General features: G+C 53.5%; 1 protein-coding gene across 3 annotated transcripts in view; it reads right to left on the bottom strand.

Annotated features, from left to right (window-relative positions):
* Positions 1 to 20,992, bottom strand: part of LOC138727544 (ankyrin repeat and fibronectin type-III domain-containing protein 1-like) — a 271,747-nt gene that overhangs the window by 165,004 nt on the left and 85,751 nt on the right. For 2 of the 3 annotated variants that reach the window (XM_069870035.1, XM_069870034.1), the window contains one exon: positions 19,400 to 19,617. In XM_069870035.1, coding sequence (XP_069726136.1) covers positions 19,400 to 19,617 — 218 coding nt within the window. Of the gene's footprint in view, positions 1 to 19,399; positions 19,618 to 20,992 lie in introns of those variants that run through there. The other variant, XM_069870036.1, reaches the window with a different exon arrangement.

The raw sequence follows: 20,992 nt of genomic DNA on the forward strand, positions 1-20,992 counted from the left end.
CCTCCTTTCAGGTAGTTGGAGAGAGCAATGAGGTCTCCCCTCAGCCTCCTCTTCTCCAGGCTAAACAACCTCAGGATGCAGCAGCCAGAGAGAGACCTTCAGGTCCCTGGTCAAACACACTCCATCAGCAGCACAGCCCACCTCTTCTTACAACCAAGAAGCTTCGGACATGCAATCAAAAGTCAAATCTACGACTATAACAGGGAGACTATATGCAGGGAGACTGTGGATGCCACCCAGTCCCTGTGGCTGTAGGGCATGTGTGGACCTCCAGCCACCATGGTGCTGCCCACCGACCTGGCTGGAACGGTGCCACTTCCCCAGCAGCTCCAGCTCTCCAGCAGGCAGAGGTGAGGTTCCCGATGAGCCAGATGGCAATTGCCATAGCAACGCAGGGATGCCATCAGCAGAGGATTAAGCTTCAGTGGGAGGAGAAGCGAGACTCGGGGGGAGGTTGATCAACAAGCACTGCGACAGGGACGCTGCAGAGGAACGGAGGCCCACGGCATCGATTTTCACGCCCATCTTCCCCTTTCAATTCTTCTCTAGCATGAAACTCCCAATTTAAATGGCAGACTTTGACACTATTAAAAACTATCAGAGCATTTAACACACTGCCCCTTCCTCCCACGTCATCGCACCCACGTCTGCCACCAAAATAAAGAGGATGGCAAGATCCAGACATCTCCCTGCACTCCCGGCATGAAAGTGCAGCAAATCTGCGTCACACAGAGAACCTTTGAAAGGGGATGAATGCTAAGTGCAGGGGAAAATGATTACTTTATTTGTAAAGACCATGTCTCTTGTCATTCTAATTCATTCCAAATCCACCAGGCACTGGACAGCTGCAGGCTTAATCATGAATATACAAATCAGCAGCAAATGAACAACAAAGAGTCTCCCAACGCAATAAGGGAGACTCAGAATCGGGTCTGGTTTGGCTGCTGCTTTCCCTCCTTCGCACTGAAAAGAAGGAGGGGACGGGTGAAGCCAGGACATGCCACCACTCACCCAGGCAGCCCAGTGGCGCCTCTCGCATTCACTCCCAGCCATGGGAACGTCAGCCCACACCTCTCCCTGCTCCAGCAAAGCCTCCCAACCGCCAAGCGGGAAGCAGCAGCTGCACAGAGGACAGCAAAGGGGAGAACAGAGGGAGGAGAAGCAAGAGAGGGTGGGCAAGGAGAGCAGCTGGAGCAGCACAGACAACTCAAGAACGTAGCCAGGAAGAAAAATCATGGGGTTTAATCTAGACAAGACAAATGTACCAAGCAACAGGGAATCGCTCCCTTCTGAGCCTTAGCCAGGGCAGAGCAGGGGGGTAACAGGTATCCAGAGGTTCTCAGAGGGGTACTGCCAGGAACATCTCACACTCCAAAGCAAAGGAAGGCAAGTTCTGCACAGGCACAAATCATAGAATCAAAGAATCATAGAATCACCATGTCAGAAAAGACCCACTGGATCATCAAGTCCAACCATCCCCATCAATCACTAAACCACGTCCCTCAGCACCCTCAACACCCATCCCTTAAACACCTCCAGGGAAGGGCTACCCCCTCCCTGGGTAGCCTCTGACAGTGCCCAATGACCCTTTCCATGAAAAATTTTTTTCCTGATGTTCAGCCTAAACCTCCCCTGGCAGAGCTTGAGGCCATTCCCTCTTGTCCTGTCCCCTGTCACCTGGGAGAAGAGCCCAGCTCCCTCCTCTCCACAACCTCCTTTCAGGTAGTTGGAGAGAGCAATGAGGTCTCCCCTCAGCCTCCACTTCTCCAGGCTGAAAAAACCCAGCTCTTTCAGCCATTCCTCATAAGGCCTGTTCTCCAGCTCCTTCACCAGCTTTGTTGCCCTTCTCTGGACTTGCTGCAGAGCCTCAACATCCTTCTTGTGGTGAGGGGCCCAGAACTGAACACAGGATTCGAGGTGCGGTCTCACCAGTGCCGAGTACAGAGGGAGAATAACCTCCCTGGACCTGCTGGCCATGCTGTTTCTGACCCAAGCCAAGATGCCATTGGCCTTCTTGGCCACCTGGGCCACTGCTGGCTCATGTTCAGTCGCTGTCAACCAACACCCCCAGGTCCTTCTCCTCCAGGCAGCTTTCCAGACAGACTTCTCCTAGTCTGGAGCTGCTCAGGGTTGTTGTGCCCCAAGTGCAGGACCTGGCGTTTGGCCTTGTTAAACCTCATGCCATTGGTCTCAGTCCAGTGGTCCAGCCCGTTCAGATCCCTTTGGAGCTTCCCTACCCTCCAGCGGATCCACGCTTCCACCCAGCTTGGTATCATCCACAAACTTGCCGTTACACTTCATGGCAAACCCCCAGCCGAGCACAGGAACATCCCACGGAGGCAGCTGCTGCCAGCAGGGCTGCAGGTCCTGCCCAAACATCCAATTCCCACCTTCCACTGCATCCTAGGTATCCTCTGCCCTGCCACAGCCACACACATCAAGATGCTATGCAGCAGCATCCAAGTGAAGATGGGGCAGGCAGCAATCGACACCCATCAGTGCTAAGCACCACTTGTCACTTGGAAGAGAGCTGGGCGAGGAAGCAGGAGCTACCCAGAGCCTGCCACAGGGTTGCTTTGTAGAACAGATTATTTTATTTCTCCTACCAAAAGGGCAGGAGCTGAGCATGAAGCAGGGTTGAATCTCAGCCCAGTCACAACCTATCTCCCTCCTGCTGCCGGAGGCAGCTCCTCAACATCCACCTGGCTTGCAAAAACTCAGCAGAGAACACACAAGGAACTCACATTTCAAGGGCCTGAGTACCCACAGAGCATTGCAGCGGACAGCTGGCCATCCTACAAGAGCCAAGGACCAAGCCCTTAGTTTGCATCCTAATGCTATCTCAGCAGAATTACCTTCTTTTACTTTAAAGATTCATTTATTCAATGATACCTGATCTATGTTATCATTTGCTTAGAAATGATGGGGGGCAGGTGATGTACTTCTGGAGTGCAAGCTTTAGGAAAAAAATCAAACTAGTTGGATTAAAAAGAGACTGCTGAGCCCTGTGAATCCCCCCTCTCCTCTGGGGTGCTGGGCTGTGGGTGGGCCATCAGGGCAGTGTGCAGCCTGGGAAACCAACTCCTGTGCACTGTGGCTCCAGCAGTCAGACCCAGTGACACCTTCCTGCATTGTAAGAAACTGCTCCACATAAACCTTTGAGCGAACACAATCCTTGGGCAGAGGCAGAATCCCATCCCAGTTCTCTGTCCACTGCATGCAGTCCCCTGGACCTCAACACAGCGTCTTCATCCCTCCTGCTCCCTAAGGGATGGTCACAGAATTGTGGAATGGTTTGGGTCGAAAGGTCAAAGCCCATCCAATTCCAAACCCCTGCAACACGCAGGGACACCTCCCACTGGACTGGACACCTCCCTCCACCGCTGCCAGCACCAGCTCTGAAGCTTCCAGGATCTTCCAAAGCACACCAGCCCTGGTCCTCCTGGCAGAAGCATCTGATGGGAATGCCAGGAGCCCCTCTCAGCTGTGCACCCCACCCAGAGAGCCCGGCACCAGCAGCCAACAACCCACCAGGCAAGTGAGGGCAGCCTGCTGAGAGCTGGGAGTGAACATAGTGAAGACCTTGTATGACAAATTCAATGTTAAAATAAAGAGCACTGGGGTGCATCCAGCACAGCATCACCAGCCGGGCGAGGGACGGGATTGTCCCGCTCTGCTCTGCACTGGGGCGGCCCCACCTCGGGCTCTGGGGGCAGCTCTGGGGCCGCAGGGTAAAAAGGATCTAAAGGTGCTGGAGAGTGTCCAGAGGAGGGCACGGAGCTGGGGAAAGGTTTGGAGGGGAAGAGTGTGAGGAGCGGCTGAATCACTGGGTCTGCTCAGCCTGGAGAAGAGGAGACTGAAGGGAGACCTCATGACACTCTGCAGCTTCCTCACACGGGGAGGAGGAGGAGGTGCTGAACTCTTCTCTCTGGGGACCCGAGGGAATAGCAGAAAAGATGCCAGGGTAGGGTTAGGTTGGACATCAGGAAAAGTTTCTTCCCCTAGACGGTTGTGGAGCCCTGGAACAGCTCCCATGGAAGCAGTCACGGCACCAAGCCTGACAATATTCTAGAAGCATTTGGCTAAGGCCCTCAACCAGAAGGGGTGAATGTGGGGTGTCCTGTGCAGGGACAGGAGCTGGACTAAATGATCTTTGAGGGTCTTTCCAACCCAGGACATTCTGAGTCTATGGAGGTGCTCCACCAGCCAATATCATTTGTACTTAAAAATTCTGGAGCTTAATTTAGGCAAAACATTTGCCCCACACAGTGGAAAGTTGGGAGCCTGAGCTCTGACATTTGGGACAGTTAAGGCATTACCAGCACGGCATGGAGATCCCTGGCCACTCACATCCCTACAGCCACTAGCACAACCCCTCCAGTAATTCAACTGGGAAATCCAAAGCCAAGTGATCAGGAAAACAGAAACACTTACGCTTGCATGGACAAACCCACCTTCAGCCTGCAGGCAAACCTGAGCCCTTCAGCAGCTTTTATGCTGTGGGGCTGCTCGAGCTCCTCTGTGCCCAACCGCACAACCAGGGCTCTCCAGCCAGCTGCATACAGCTGTGGCAGCCCTAATCTCAGCCATAAAACCACAGCTCGGGGCTCTTGCAACTGAGAAACATGGATGCGAAACCACAATCCCCCCATGCCAGCTGCAGTGGCATTAGCAGGTTTTCCCCAAGAGCCTCAAAAGCCCTTCTCTCGCTGGCAAAACCTCTTTCCTGCTGGCACAGGCTCGGCTGCAGCCCCACTGCCGCCCTCCTCACCACCACTGGGCTGAGCAGGAGGTGGGACAGGACACAAGCTCCTGGGAGTTGCACCCTGAGCATCCGCTGAGACATACACTGGATTTTACCCTCTGCTCCAACTATGGGCTGCAAAGCCCAGGGCCCTCTGGAAACAGCAATGGTGACAAACCCACACCCCTGCCTGTTTCTGTGCTCCACAACTCATCTCCTCTCCCCACAGCAAGAGAGAAAGGGTCCCCCCCACCCCTTAAAAATTGTCTTTCTTTAAAAAAAATTCCTTGAACAAATGGCAGCAAATCCCAAAGCAGAGCCACACAATGGACACTTCAGTCTGCCCAGGGGAGGGAGGGACAGGACCTTCAATGCCTAAATAAATTCAATTTGCTCATTAGGAGGGGGCTGGGGGAGGTGAGGCAAGGGGAGCTGTGGTTATTCACTTCCCCCAATTAACATTCCAGTGGCGCTGCGCTGCTTTCGAGGAACAATAACTTTTTGGGAAGGGGGAGCGATGCTCATGGGGGCATTGGATGCTCCTGGAGAAAGGAGACACGTCTGCGCCTTGACAGGCTCTGACTTTCTGGATGATGGGAACCACTTATCAACACTAAGAATAAATAAAGATCGAGCCTACGCAAAGAAGAACCTGCAAAATCAAACCCCTCCCATCCACAGACCAAGATTATTTGCCTTTGCTGCTGATCTAAATGTTTGCTGCACAGGCCTTGGCAACAGAAGAAGAGGCGGCTGGACACTGGTTTGTTTAGAAAAGGTCTCCAAATGCAGAGTAATTAAGAATATTTAGACCAGGCTTTGAGCCTCCCCATCCCTGCAGCCGCCTGCGGCCCCATCTCAGCTCGCAGCAGCCCAGGACCTTGCCTGCCCATGTTCTAAAATAACCCAGAGCTTCCTCCCCTCCGCCTTCTGCCAGGTTTTTCCATCACTGCCAGCCCAACGTAAAGGTGGGGCGGCCATCAGGAAGGGCAGGGGTTTCTTCATCCCTGCACCAGCTGGGGAGGACAGACCCATTCCCAGCTCATGCCTCTGCAGGGATGAACAGGCCTAGATCCCAGCGTTGATTCCCATCCCAGCCTCTCGACCATCCCCTCCAAACTGGGAACACCCTGCATCCCTGCATGCACAGCTCTGCTGGTGCAAATGGCAGCACCAACATCGAGTTCTGGGATGGATGAAGCACCAAAACTGTGCAGGTAGCCCCACCAGCCGCTCTCTTGGAGGTAGCGCTTCATGAAGACCACACTGGCTCACAGCACAGCACAACCCTTACAACAAGGAGAAGAGGAGGCTGAGGGGAGACCTCATTGCTCTCTCCAACTACCTGAAAGGAGGTTGCAGAGAGGAGGGAGCTGGGCTCTTCTCCCAAGTGACAGGGGACAGGACGAGAGGGAATGGCCTCAAGCTCCACCAGGGGAGATTCAGGCTGGACATTAGGACAAAATTTTTCACAGAAAGGGTTACTGGGCACTGTCAGAGGCTGCCCAGGGAGGGGGTTGAGTCACCTTCCCTGGAGGGGTTTAAGGGATGGGTGGACGAGGTGCTGAGAGACATGGTTTAGTGACTGATAGGAATGGTTGGACTCAATGATCCGGTGGGTCTCTTCCAACCTGATGATTCTATGATTCTATGATTCTAACATTGCTGGAAGAAGCCGGCAGGAGCAGAACTGTCTCACAGGCTTCGGTCTACTATTGGAACCTGCCCACACCTCCATGACAGTAACTCACTCATTTATTTCCTTCCCAGGAGGATAAATCTGCCATTTCTTAGCCTGGCCATTAATTTCTCCAAGAACACGACTGCAGCGCGCCTGGAGTTCCCACTTGTTCCTGCAGTTTCCCCAGTGCCCTGAGAAGGGAGGCTGCTGAGTTTTAGACACAAACAGAAAACCAGGAGCACAAACCAAAGCACCGAGGGGCTCTGTGCATGCCCAACACTGCCCATTCCACTCACCAGCACCACCCGGGGCTGCTCCCCGAGGGGGAAGGTGCTGCAGGAGCAGAGGGCGTATGGGGCGCGGGACAAAGCCACCACCAGACGAAGCCATGCCTCTCACTGTCTCAAGTGCCGCAAGCCTGAAAAGAGCAGGCTTCCCCTTGTAAAACCGAAAGCAGCCACCACAAATGAGCGGGTCCATCAATACCCCCTGGGCATACGTGCCGGGCCGTATCTATTTCAGCACTTTACAGTTGTGAAGGATTCCCATGAAAATCTAGCCCAAACAGACAGATGGCCAGAGCTCAGCCTTCCCAGTCACTTAGAGATAAGCAAGAAAAGGGTACCCAGAAGCAGGACCCTGGCACACACGTGCGGCTGAGCAGACATCTCCGCAGAAGGAGGTCATGCACCGCTGCAGGTTAAGCTCAGTCCTATCAGCTACAGATGCCTACAGCTGGATTCGCTGTTGATTTTCATTCCTGAAAGAGGAACCCACCCATTAAAACACAAAGGCTAACTACTAAAAGGGAAAGATCCTCACCAGAGGAGAAGCAGCACAAAAGCAAACCCAGGCTGGGCACGTGCTTCCCTCCTAGCCCCAGCCCAGCATCCCACAGACTATGCACATGCTGTCTCCTCAATACACTGCGGTTCTGGACATAGTTGAAAGCAAGAGGAGTTGAACAAGGACGCAGGTCCACCATGGTCCTACCAATATCCCTCAGAGTTTCTCTGTGTTAAGCTCCACACCTCGTCTCCTCCAGTAATCACCTTCCTCCTTCTCCTCCCCAGGAGATGACAGGGGCTCAGGCAGCAGTGTCTAGACCCCACCACCCCCACAGGGAAACTGGGTGCACGCAGGGTCTCGTGTGCAGGACAGCAGCTTTCATACTGCTTTCCTCAAAGTGTCCAGAAGCACTGGAACATCAGGAAGATCCAGAAGCTGAATATTGTCGTGCTGGTAGCTGGGCATCTCAGAAAATCTGTTCTCTCTACTTTGGAAAGCCACCTCTGCAGTAGCCAAAGGAAAGAGAGGGAAGATCTCACACCCACCAAAGCATAACTGTGCCTTTCTGCTTCACTGCTGGCCAGTCCTGGGTCCCAGTTCAGCCTGCTCCTGGGCTGCCTGGAGGCTTCAGCATGGAGAGAGTCCACAGGCAGACAGCCAGCACACCCCTAGTCACGGAACAAAGCATCAATATCTCCGTAGCCAAACTATCCATCCAACCCCTCTCCAAGGCAGCCCTCCTCCTCCAGGATGAGGACCAACAAAGCTCAAGGTCCCCAGCCTTGTGCCAGAGAGCCACCCCATCACCACCGTTCTGCAGCTACACTCAGTCCTCCGGTGGTATCCGGTTCTGATGGGATGTTCAGGCTGAACATTAGGAAAAAAAAATTCACAGAAAGGGTCATTGGGCACTGGCAGAAGCTGCCCAGGGAGGGGGTTGAGTCACCTTCCCTGGAAAAGTTTAAGGGATGGGTGGACGAGGTGCTGAGGGACATGGTTTAGTGATTGATGGGAATGGTTGGACTCGATGATCCAGTGGGTCTTTTCCAACCCAGTGATTCTATGATTCTATGATTGGAAGCGCAACTGCAGCAGTAATGGGGACGAAAACAGCTTTCTACGCATGATAGAGACCTCTAAACAGTCAGTGCAGAGAGAGAAAATCAAGATCCAACTCTGCAAGTGGGGCAGCCACCAAAAGCACCTGACTCTCCTCCGAAGCCTGGGCTATTTCTGCCTCTGCCAACACTCCCTTGCAAGAGATAACGCTCAGCTTTCTGAAGCTCACAAACCAGTCATTAAAGAAATAAAACCTAAGGGAGGAGAAGCAAGATGAACAAAATGCTAATAGGAACCCCCAGGTCACACACCGCCTCCCCTGTCACGGGGGCTCTCCTCCTGCCAGCACATTCTTGCCACTAATGAGGCCCCACCGCTTCCTCCTCCCTCCTCAAGTTGCTCCCGGTGATGCAAATCCATCGTCTTTGTTTCTATTCTTGGAGTAAAAACAGAACCAAAGTAAATAGCAAAACAGCTCTTAGGTTTCAGGAGCCTTTCTTTTTCCATCCTTCCCAACAGCGGCAAGGCTGTTGTTGCCGTCAAAGCGAAGTGACACCCGACCCCAGACATCATCTTGTTCCCTCCGGAAACGCTCCACTTAATCTTCAGCCTCCAACAACCCTTTGAGGTCACTGCCAGCTCCTTCTTCGAACCTGTGCTTTGCTGCACTCCTTGGGAGGCTCCAGACATCACCACAAGTCTCTCGGTGAGCAACACAGCTTACGGAGAGCCTGCCGAAGACTGGGGATGGCAGAGACTTCTCCCCAGCTCCGGTTCCTCTACATAAGGCTGAAGACACAACCCCACCAGACCTTCTGCCTTCCACTGTCACCCTCGCCCAAAGCGCTGAACCAGCTCCAGACTGTGTCCAGAAAGACATCCTGGTGCCCAGAACATTCCTGTGTCCTGGGCTGTGCAGCAACTCTGGTGTGCAGAGAGGGAAAGGAAACACATAGCAGCACAAGTCAGACACACCCTCCCTCCCCAGCATGTGCCACTGTCCTGTGAAGCAGGTTGATGGCCACCTGGCCACATCGCACCATCAGGGAAGCTGCTCATGCAGGGAAGGGCTGGGGCTGAAGATCTGTTCTGCCACTGCTGAGCTCCTTTGGAAGCTGCAGATGCAGGAGGGGCAGGTAAGGTGGGCTGTGTGCAAGAAGCAGCTCTATTCAGGTACTGTTTCTGGTCTGTAACAATGCACCCCAAAGCCACTCGCTTCTTACTTGAGGTCCAACAAAGCCAAGCGGGCAGCAAACCCCACATTAGGTGCTGAGACCCTGAGTGCTTGCAGTGGGATGAGAACACGTCAGGTGGAACCAGACTCGCATCCCAGAACTCTCCCCATGGTCACAGCTGGCTCTGGAAAGCAGATGGCAGCAAAGAACCAAGCCTGGGCTTCAGGTGCAGATGCAGAGGAGAGCGCAGAGCTCTGAAAGTGCTCATTAACAGCGAACAGTGAGATGTGACCACCATGTGTGGACATAGTGGCTCCCCACTGCTTTGGGGAGATCTGGTACCTTCTTCCAGGCTCCCACGTGCAGGCAGGAGTGGGGAGACCACGAGGATTTGGAGGCTGAGGAGAGATTGGACTTCTCTAATGTGGGAAGGAACAGCTAATATGAAGCCCTTCATCCAGAGATGGGGGAAGAGAAGTTGGAGCAGCCGGAGGAGCTGCTGCTCTGCAGTAAGTACTGGTGCACCGAAGCGCAGTGCTGCAGAGACCTCTTGCAGCACACAACAGCTACTGCACCCACACCAACACCACAGAGCATCTCTTGGAGCTGCACAGTTCCTAATATCAAAACCACTTTACAGTGCACTGGTGATTTCCCTGGCACATCCGCAGGTTGGCTGCACCTCGAGGCTGCGCAGCATCCAGCTGATGGCACCCAGCACACACAAAGTGCCACCTGCAGACAGCCACTATGCTAGATCACTCCCAGTTCTGCACCTGAATCCACTTACCAGTCCTTATGAAGCCACAACTATGTCCAAAAGGGCCTTATTCAGGCACCAGCACCTCCCTGCATGAATTTGCTTGCAGGGAAAGCATTCTGAAGTGTTTAAAACTCAGGCTGTTTAAGTACTTTCTTCAGCAGTGCTATTCGATAGCTAATGAAAAGCTTTTGGAGGACTGCATTTCCAAAGAGCTGCCCCGTTTGCTCATGAAGCCCCAAAGACCTGCAGACTCCAAGCCCTGAGTTGTAAGAGGACAGACTACATCAACCAGATTTGCTGGCAGGTATCTGGGAAAGCAACAGCGAGGGGGCTCAGGAGGACAATCAGAGGAGCAGATCTAGCATGGGAAACACAAAAAAGGTCCACGGGCGGACCAAGAGACTCTACAGTCAAGCAGAGGATGGGATCTACTACACATGGTCTGAGCAGTGACCAGGCTGGGATCCAGGGACCTGCAGTCATGAAGCCGTTCTTGCTAGCAAACCACAGGGCCCTGAAGTGAGAATAAAAAGAAATCAGGATGACAAAAAACACCAAAACTGTGCGTTTTGGAACAAACAGGGACAGCTCCAGCAGCCGGGGACTCTCTGGCTGGATGCAGAGGCCAGGAAAGACGTGGCCAGCAGATGTGTGGCTGCTGTCACCATCACAACCCAGCTGTTGGGAGGGCCCTACCAGCCAGAGGCAAGTGGAGAAGCCGGGCTGTGCAGAGGCAGCTCCTCACCTAGACCAGGACCTGGTCTGGGCTTTGCCAGCCCAAGCCTTCATGTGCTTAGCACAATCGAGCCATCCAAAAGCGTGTGTGTTTCCATACAGCTGGACCACCGCTGGCTGCAGATCCAACCATCCCCACAGCACTGAGACCTCAGCCCAGGCTGCAGCACTGACCACAAAACTCATACAAGTTTCATGCATGGGCCCAGCACAGAGGAAGAATGTTCCAGCTCACAAAATAACGTCTCACATATTTTAAGGCACTGTGGCTGTTTTCTGCTTTCACACAGTTTTTAAATAGCAAAGGACACCACACACATTTTTAGCAAGTCTAGCTTGGAGGAGCAGAGTAAAATTTGAAGCTGGCAAAGGACTCTGCTTTTCTCCTCCTCAGCCCCGCTGCTTTCTGTGCATTTGATACTCCTTGCCCAGAAGCAAAATACTAGCGCATGGGCGGCTGGGAAGCTGCTCTGTTCCTCTCCATCAGCTCCTGGGATGCTGCCTCGGACACCTCCCAGCCAGCATCCCCATCGCTGCGGGGCTGAGCCCGGGCTGCTCATTCACAAGGCAAGGCCAGCAGAGGGAGCAAACACTGCGGGTTTCCAGGGCGGCTTTTAACTGTGGTTACACTGTTTGGGATCTAAAGGCTCTTTCCTAGTAGTTTGCATAAGTTATTTGGATAAGGCCAAGGCAGGACCACAGCCAACCTGCATCCTCTATGAAAAAAAGATATCCAGCCCGCACGGGTACCCAGGCTGCAAAATATCAGCATCCGAACCAAAAGGAAAACACCTTCCAGCTCCAAGCAGAGGGGTGCACAGCTACCGTCTGTCTATTCTGAGGCACTGTCAGAGTCTGTGCTCTCAAACTCCTGTGAGATGCCCACCAGAAGGGCTCCAACTGCTGACAGCACACAGGTGAGGCTTCCAGCAGGGGATTTACAAATGCAATGGAGTTTGTGCTGTATTAAACGTTAAATAAATCATGGAATCGTGGAATGGTTTGAGTTGGAAGAGACCTTAAAGCCCATCTAGTTCCACCCCTGCCACAGGCAGAGACACCTCCCACTGGATCAGGGGGCTCCAAGCCCCATCCAACCTGGCCTTGAACCCCTCCAGGGATGGGGCAGCCACCACTGCTCTGGGCAACCTGGGCCAGGGCCTCCCCAGCCTCACAGCAAAACATTTCTTCCCAAGATCTCATCTCTATCTCCCCTCTTTCAGATTAAAAACGTTCCCCCTCATCCTGTCCCTGCAATCCCTGCTCAAGAGCCCCTTTCCAGCTTTCCTGGAAACCCTCTCCCACCTGCTGCCTGCTTCCAGGACTACTCTGCTGCTGGCTCTCTCATCAATAAGCTGCTACCCGGTTCAAGTGTCACATTTGTTATCAGGTTCCTACATTTCTTAACTACTCCACAATGAACAACAGCAGCAAGCGAGCAATTTCCCAAGGTGGCACTGGCACAATCAGATGATGCACAGTGTGCATCCTTCCCTGCCTTCACATTTCCCTCCTCAAGGCAGTCACTGTAACAGTGCTTTGCAAACCTGGGGGCACCAGGTGTGTAGATCCAGTAGGACACTTGGCATTCTACTCCACCTTCCCGTGAAACCCAGCTGAGGTGCCTCCACCCGCTCATTCGATGTGGATTGGGTTGGTTACCCTGAACCGCAGGACACCAACAAGTGATGGCTGTTTGATAACATTTGCTGAAATCAAGTACAAGAGAGCAGAACATAACCAAATAAAATAAAGCTGATAGGCGAGTCTTCCCACTGGTGAGATTTCACTGGCATCAATGAGATTACAGCAAGGTTGTGCCGGGCTTTGCGGTCACCGTAAACACAGCATCCTAGAATCACAGAAAGGGTTGGGATGGAAGGGATCTCAAAGCCCATCCAGTCCCACCCCCTGCCAGGGGTAGGGACACCTCCCACTGGATTAGGAGGCTCAAAGCCCCATCTAACCTGCTGCCAGGAGTGGGGCAGACACCATTTATCTGCCCAAGCTCGGCCAGGGCCTCCCTACTGTCATTGTGAAGAATTTTTTCCTAATGTCTAATCTAAATCTTCCCCTTTCCAATTACAAGCCATTCCCCCACATCCTGTTCCTGCACTCTGTGACAACAGCTTTCCTGGTGCCCCTTTCACTACTGGAAGCTGCTCTAAGTTCTCCCCACAGCCTTCTCTTCTCCAGCCTAAACGATGCCAACTCTCTCAGCCTGTCGTCAGAGCAGAAATGGACCATCCCTGCCCTTCTCTGGACCCATTCCAACAGCTCCATCTCCTGCCTCTGTTGCTTATTCCATAACTGAATGCAGGGCTCCAGGTGGGGTCTCATGAGAGCATATTAGAGGGGGAGAATCACACCAGAACCTCTGGCACCAGCTGTACAACAGACCGCACCCAACAGGCTCGGTAAGTCCCTGCACACCCAGGGACAAGACCAAACCACCAGAATAATGAAGGGATGGGTCCCACTAACCGTTCTGCTCCGGGCTCTGCCCAAGTTACCTGGTGCCAACAACCCAGACCGGGTTATTTACATCTCATGGACTGGTGCTGTTCTGAGGCAAGGCAGCTCCTGCCCAGACTTGTGTACTCCACCTCCCCAACATCCCCACAGTGTCCACCAGGAGCAGGAGGGGCTTCTGCAGCGATATCCACAATCCATAGGAACAGGAAAACCTGGATGAGTACACGCCAGCCGGTGCCCGCCTCCTTCTACAGCTCAGGCACTGCGGTAACTCCAGTGAGCACCAGATCTGATCCGGTTTCTGCCACAAAGCTAGTTTGTATCCTCCCTGCCTCCTTTGCCCAAGCTCTACCATTCCCATCAGCCTTTTCTCCATTATGCATTTCATAAGACAAGGATTCCCTCCGCTCAACTCATCTGTAGAGCACCCAAGACAAACACAGCTCCAAGTCTTTGCTGGAGGGCATGGACATAGCATAACAGAATGACTGTCTGGAAAAAATAGCATACAAAAATAACAAAAACTAACAAATAAAGTCAATCAGTGCCTGAGAACCCAGGGACTGCAGCACAGGACCATGCCAATGTCAATCCTCCACCTGTGCAAACCAGTTCCCTCCTCCAGGATGCACAAAGAGCAGCATTTCATTGCAAAGGAGCAGAGGGGTGAGGAGAGAGACCTGCTGCAAATCAAGGTAAGGACCCTTCAGCCAGCACACCGTGAGCCAGGCACTGCTGGCTCCTCTTTGGCGACCAGCAGGATCTGCAACATCAGCTCAACAGGTTTTCTTACAGAATTGCAACATCAGTGGGCAATACCAGAACAACTGATCAACCTAACAGCAGCTGAACGTGAGCCGGCAGTGGCCCAGGTGGCCAAGAAGGACAACAGCATCCTGGCTTGGATCAGCCCTGGGGTGGCCAGCAGGAGCAGGGCAGGGATCATCCCCTGCACTTGGTGGTGGGGAGGCTGCACCTCAAATCCTGGTTCAGTTTTGGGCCTCTCACTCCAAGAAAGACCTTGAGGGGCTGGAGCGCATCTGGAGAAGGGAATGGAGCTGGGGAAAGGGCTAGAGAACAGGGGTCGTGGGAGTGGCTGAGGGACCTGGGGTATTTAGCCTGGAGAAGAGGAGGCTGAGGGGAGACCTCATCGCTCTCTGCAGCTCCTGGGAAGGAGGTTGGAGCGAGATGGGTTCTTCTCCCAAGTGACAGGTGATAGGATGAGAGGAAATGGCCTCAAGTTGTGCCAGGGCAGGTTTAGATTGGATATTAGGAAAAATTTCTCCACTGACAGAGTTGCAAACCACTGGCAGAGGCTGCCCAGGGCAGTGGAGGAGTCTCCATCCCTGGAGGGGTTCAGAGACCATGTGGCTGTGGCACTTGGGGACATGGTTTAGGAGGCATGAGGGGGCTGGGTTGATTGGATGAGCTTAGAGGGCTGTTCCAACCTTAAGGATTCCACAACTCTTTGACGGGCCTGGAGACAGAGTACTGCAAAATCCCAATGGTGAGGGGAAAGAGTTCTAGTTTGCCCAGAGTCCTGCTGAAACCTGCACCAGCTCTACTTGTAGGCATCACAGACAGTGACTCAGTCCTGGGTGCCCTTCTTTAATGCTTCCTGAGGCCAATACTGAGTCTGACAGGGTTAATTCTGCCTTTAATGATCAGGGTAGCTGTGAAAATGAAAAGTGTCCCCATGGTCTGTAAGGCAGCAGCAGGCTGGGTCGCTCTCCTCCTCCCAGCAAGGGACACACTCCTCACTGACCACCTTGGAGGTACGAAGATCCAGCCAGGCATGGAACTCAAACCCCTCCCTTGCCCGTCACAGAGTGACTCAAAGCAACACACACAAGGTCTCCAAGCAGAGCCCCAGTCCTGGTCCTGGGACCACTGGGGCAAGGCAGGGACTTGTGCAAGAGACACATGTCAAACACAATCAAAAGCTCCTCGTTCTTGGGCAGAAATGTCACCAACATTACAAGCCTCAGACGAGTTAAAAGGAAAAGCTTATTAGAAAGAAAACTCGTTCTGACAATCACAAAACTGGAATTCATTTAAAATTCAAATTATGCAAATTCAAGTAATCTGTACGTGCAGAGCCATCACACACCGGCTGTGGCACCGCAGACACATGCCACCAGCTACACGGCCGCAGGAAATCCGCCCTCCACCGCGCTCTGGGAGGACAGCGGGCATGCTCGCCTCCGGCAGACACGGAGAACAGGGCCAGAGCAGGATTTGCAGGTGCTCCCTCCCCACCAGCAGGGAAGTGGAAAGATGCCTTGGCAACACTTGTCACATTCTGTTTCCCTGCAGCCCAGGGGCTGCAAACCTCAAATGTCTTCAGATGAGCTACAATAAATTCTCCCTTGGAGAAGCTCAGATGCCCATGACCAAGACAAAGCTTTCGTTAGGCAGAGAGCCTAATCACATGGATGTGAGAACGGCACAGGATGAATGGAAGCCATAGAGCTGCCCTACCTCCAGCCACCCAGCCAGGTTAGGGTCCTGGTCTTCCCTGCAGCAGGAGCCTCTCCCCTCCCTCAGCAATTCCTGAAATAGCAAGCTGAGCAGCTGCACTGCAAGGCAAAGGCAGCTCAGGCTGTCAGCATGGAAAGACCAAAGCCAGAAATCCAATGTTACAAAGTGAGGAGGTGCAGCAGCCCAGAACAATGAATCAAGCTTTAAATATGGACTTTCCTAAAAGGTCCCAGCTGAGCCACTGGAGAAAAGGCAAATCCTGTTCTCTCCTGGAAATACTCTGCATTACACAAGAGAGGAGTTCTCACCTGGCACCAATGTCTCCATAAGCCACACTTGGAGAGATGGGGCCGGGCAGAGCAGGCATCACGCAGCAGGACAACACAAACCCGGGGGAACTGTAACACCTCCAGCATAGAGATGGAGAGTAACTACCAGACCCCGGAAGGACGTGGAGCCGGGTACCAGTTATGTGTCCTTGGAAACCACAGCATCATAGAATCCTGGAGTGGTCTGGGTTGGAAGGGACCTTCAAGCCCATCCAGTTCCACCCCCTGCCATGGGCAGGGACACCTCCCACTGGATCAGAGGCTCAAAGACCTGTCCAACCTGGCCTTGAACACCTCCAGGGATGGGGCAGCCACCACTGCTCTGCCCAACCTGGGCCAGAGACTCTCCACCCTCACAGCAAAACATTTCTCCCTAAGATCTCACCTAAATTTTCCCTTTTTCACCTGAAAACTGTAGTAATTATAAAACCAAAATAACTTCCCCAGGTTGGCAGGACCTTGATTTTCAACATAAAGCCCAGGCTCCCCAGCTGCGCGGGGCAAACTGGCCCAGCACCAGCCTGAGCCCCAGTTATTAAGCTGCCAGCTCAGCCTCCTGTGCACTCACTGCCCCGAGCCTTCACGGACAAGCCCTGTCAATGCCCTTTCCAGGTAGAATGAGTTTGCTTTTCTCAGGAGGTCTCAAAAGGCCACAGCCCATGGCTGAGCCTACAGCAACAACATCCTTCAGCTGTAAAAACAAATCAGAAATTACAGGGCAAGAAAAAATAAAAACACCTTACAAAATCCTAGTCTGTTCTTTGATGGACAGCAATCACCTTCCTGGGTGCACCAAGGAAAGCTGAAGGTCCCCAAAACTTTGTGAAGTCAAAGGTCAAAGCAAACCAGCCACAGACAACACTGAAAGCTGATGGCTCGGTGCTGAGCAGGCAGCAGCCTGGCCCCACAGCAAGGGGCAGAGGATTGTCCCATGGGAAGGGCAGAGCCCACCCCTCTGCAGGTGCCAGGATGTCTGCTGGGCTGGGAACCCAAATCCTTCCACGCCTTTTGCACCAATCCCTGCTACAGAAAAGAGGCCGTGGGTGACTGGTCCCATGGAGATACTGAAAGACCACTTCTGAAAGAGGAACAACTCCCAGTATCTCACAGCCTCCTGCTCTACTGGGTGCAGCTGAGGGTTCAGACCCAGGATGAAAGACAGAGAAAGCAGATGCCCATGCCTTACCCCACAGCAGGACCGCCTCATCTTGAACATCTCCAAAGTCTTTCAGCCACTCATTGCATGCCCCATCCCACTGCTGCTCGGCTTCATCCCCGAGGCTTTCACTTGCTTCCCAAGCCCAAGGCAGCAGCTCCCACAGCGAGGGTTCTCGGGCAGCACCAGGGTCTTGACTGGCTCCCCTAGACTCACCCCCACAGGCGTCTGCTGCTGCACATGGAAAAGCATCAACCTGCTGCTGAAGTCTGAACCTTCCTCCCCAGGAGAGAAGCAGCAGCGACGTCCAAACATCCACCCAAGCATGAGCCGAAAGGGTGAGCTCCCAGGCCACACCAGACAGCAGTGACACAGCCCCAGGACATCAGAAGCAGTGCCTGTCTTCAACCTGGCAAGGGCACCAGACCCTTCTCTGGGCTAGAGGGAACCTAGCAACTTCTGGAAGTCTCAGAAAACGCATCTACCCAAAGCCAAAGGTGAGCATCACTGCCTCGGCCAGCCGCTCCCAGTGGCACTTTGGGTTACACGAGTGCCCACTCCCCCTTCACTCCCATTGTACTGATGCTGTCACCCATTTCCAACAAACACTGAGTGCTTTTCAGCACTGGGACACCCGAGCCCTCATTACAACCCCGAGGCCGGTAACGAGGCAGCAGGAAGGCCACACAACCCCCTGGATCGAGTGTCTCTTGGAAAGAGAAGAGGCACAGCCCATTAAACATTGATCAGAGCCTCCAACAGCTGCGGTGTAGCCCTGACGTGTCCCTGGCATCCCACCACCCAAAGGGCCAGGAAGGGCTGAGATGCCCCAGGGGCTTGGCGTTGGCTCATTGCTCACCCCAGCCCCTCACTGTGCCTCTCTGCAAAGCCCCACAAGAACCAGTTCCTTGTGCAGGTGAAGCAAGGGACAGAAAAACTCATTTCCTACAATGATTGAACCGTTTGGTTGGAAAAGACCTTCGAGATCGAGTCCAACCACACCTGTCCACTGCTGAACCAGACCCCTAAGCACCTCGTCTGCCCGTCTTTTACATCCCTCCAGGGATGGGGACTCAGCCACCCCCCTGGGCAGCCTCTGCAAGTGCCTTCTGGTGAAGACATTTTTCCTGATGTCCAATTTGAACCTGTCCTGGGTCAACTTCAGGCTGTTTCCTCTCATCCTATTGCCTGTCACTGGGGAGAAGAGACCAGCACACACCTCACCACAATCTCCTTTCAGGTAGTTGTAGAGAGCAATAAGGCCTCATCTCAGCCTTCTTTTCTCCAGGCTAAACACCCCCAGCTCTCTCAGCCTTTCCTCATAAGGCCTGTTCTCCAGCCCCTTCACCAGCTTTGTTGCCCTTCTCTGGACTCGCTCCAGAGCCTCAACATCCTTCTTGTGGTGAGGGGCCAGAACTGAACACAGGATTTGAGGTGCAGTCTCATCAGTGCCGAGTACACGTAAAAACACAAGTTCAAGGTCTCTGTAGGGTCAAAACGCAGCCAAGTTTGATGATGGGGCTCAAAAGCCCCAGAGCCACATCCTCTCCTCATAATCTCTGTTCTCCAGCCCCTTCCCCAGCTCCGTCCCCTTCTCTGGATGCGCTCCAGAACCTCCATGTCCTTCTTGTAGTGAGGGGTCAAAAACTGAACCCAGGATTCGAGGTGCAGCCTCACCAGTGCTGAGTACAAGTACTTTCAGACCAGTTTTATTCTTTGGGCAGCACCCACAGACAGGTCACTCACCCCACACATCACCTAGCTCAGCACCAGCCGTCTGCAAGCCCACAACTGTGCAACGGGGAGCAGGGAGCCCAAAACGCCCCCAGGAGAGGCAGGCAGGGGCTCTGCCATGAGGTGGGCAAACTCGAGCTGCTGTCACCATCTGCTCCCCGAGGCTGGCGGCCTCTTTTGCTGTTGTTTTGGTAACGCTGCATGTGAAAATAGCTCTCAACACATCGATGGTTTTGGGAAGCATGTGAACACAGGGATCCCAACGCCTCAATACTCACGAATTGCCTCCGCAGCTTGGTCTTGACACGCTCAGCTTTCGTTTCCACTGGGTGGACAGCATAGCTGAGGGAGCCCAGGTGGTTGTCGACCGAGAGGCTCTTCCTCATGTAGAAGGAACGGGTGCGAAAGTAGCTGAACGGGGCGTCCTCCACCGCCGTGCTGAGCTGGGGGCCCCGTGGGGGGTCCATGCAGTCGTCCTCCAGCCGCCAGGCCTCCCCTGGGAGCAGAAGGAGATGCCAACCCATCAGAGCCACAGCACTGGCCACATCCTACCCCTCCAGCCCACCAGTGCAGATGCCAGCCCGGAGCACCCTGCCCGTGCCACCCCGAGGCGTGCTCTGGGGTTGGGGTGATGCCAAACTCGCTGCCCATAGCAGGTTGGTTGGATCATCCCTGCTTCCACCCCATCCAGGTCAGGGACCCACAGCCCCCAACATCAACCTGGCAGGAATCACTCTTCTCCAAAGTGACAGGGGACAGGATGAGAGGGAATGGCCTCAAGCTCCACCAGGGGAGGCTTAGGCTGGACATTAGGAAAAATTTTTTCAAAGAAAGGGTCATTGGGCGCTGGAATAGGCTGCCCAGGGAGGTGGTTGAATCACCTTCCCTGGAGGTGTTTAAGGGACAGGTGGATGAGGTGCTGAGGGACATAGTTTAGTGATTGATAGAAATGGTTGGACTCGATAAGCTGGTGGGTCTCTTCCAACCTGGTGATTCTACGAAATAAAGCTGAGTGCCATGAGGACTCAGCCAGAGGCAGGACCTCCAGGCACTACTGCAGTGTAAATATTGTTACCGAGAATAAACCAGCAGATAAAAACTCCAGTTCTTAAAACCTCCCTGCTATTTACCTCTAACAAGGTTTAATCCATGTAAGGGGTCTATAATAAAGAAATAAAAAATATCACTCATTCTTCATCCCCCTCAAGCCCAATCAGACATCCCACGTTAAGAGAAAATTGTTGGGGTTTTTTAAAAGGAATCAAACAGCAATCAGGAGCACACACAGTTCGTTCTGCTGGCACAAAGGCTGCACACCTGTACCAAACCCCCTCCTGCAGGTACCCACACACTCGGCACTCAGTAACGATGCTAAATCTTTATTTGGGAACAGGAAAACAGAGGCACTAGAAATGTTGCGAAGTGTAAAAGGATTTACTGCCCTCTCCTCCTCCAGAAAACTCTTCACGGCACAGCCAAGAGCAAGCCAACAGCCAAACCAAGGACAGAACCCAGCGCCCCAGTCCCCATGCAGCCCATCACCAGTAGCACTGGTGGATGCAGAACTGCAGGGCTGAGCACCCAGGACAACACCTCCCAGAGATTTATGAGGAGTGGCTGAGAAAGCTGGGGGTGTTTAGCCTGGAGAAGAGGAGGCTGAGGGGAGACCTCATTGCTCTCTACAACTACCGGAAAGGAGGTTGTGGAGAGGAGGGAGCTGGGCTCTTCTCCCAAGTGACAGGGGACAGGACAAGAGGGAATGGCCTCAAGCTCCGCCAGGGGAGGTTCAGGCTGGACATTAGGAAAAAGTTTTCCACAGAAAGGGTCACTGGGCACTGTCAGAGGCTGCCCAGGGAGGGGGTTGAGTCACC

The sequence above is a fragment of the Phaenicophaeus curvirostris genome, chromosome 16 (assembly GCF_032191515.1).
Source record: "Phaenicophaeus curvirostris isolate KB17595 chromosome 16, BPBGC_Pcur_1.0, whole genome shotgun sequence".
Lineage (NCBI taxonomy): Eukaryota > Metazoa > Chordata > Aves > Cuculiformes > Cuculidae > Phaenicophaeus > Phaenicophaeus curvirostris.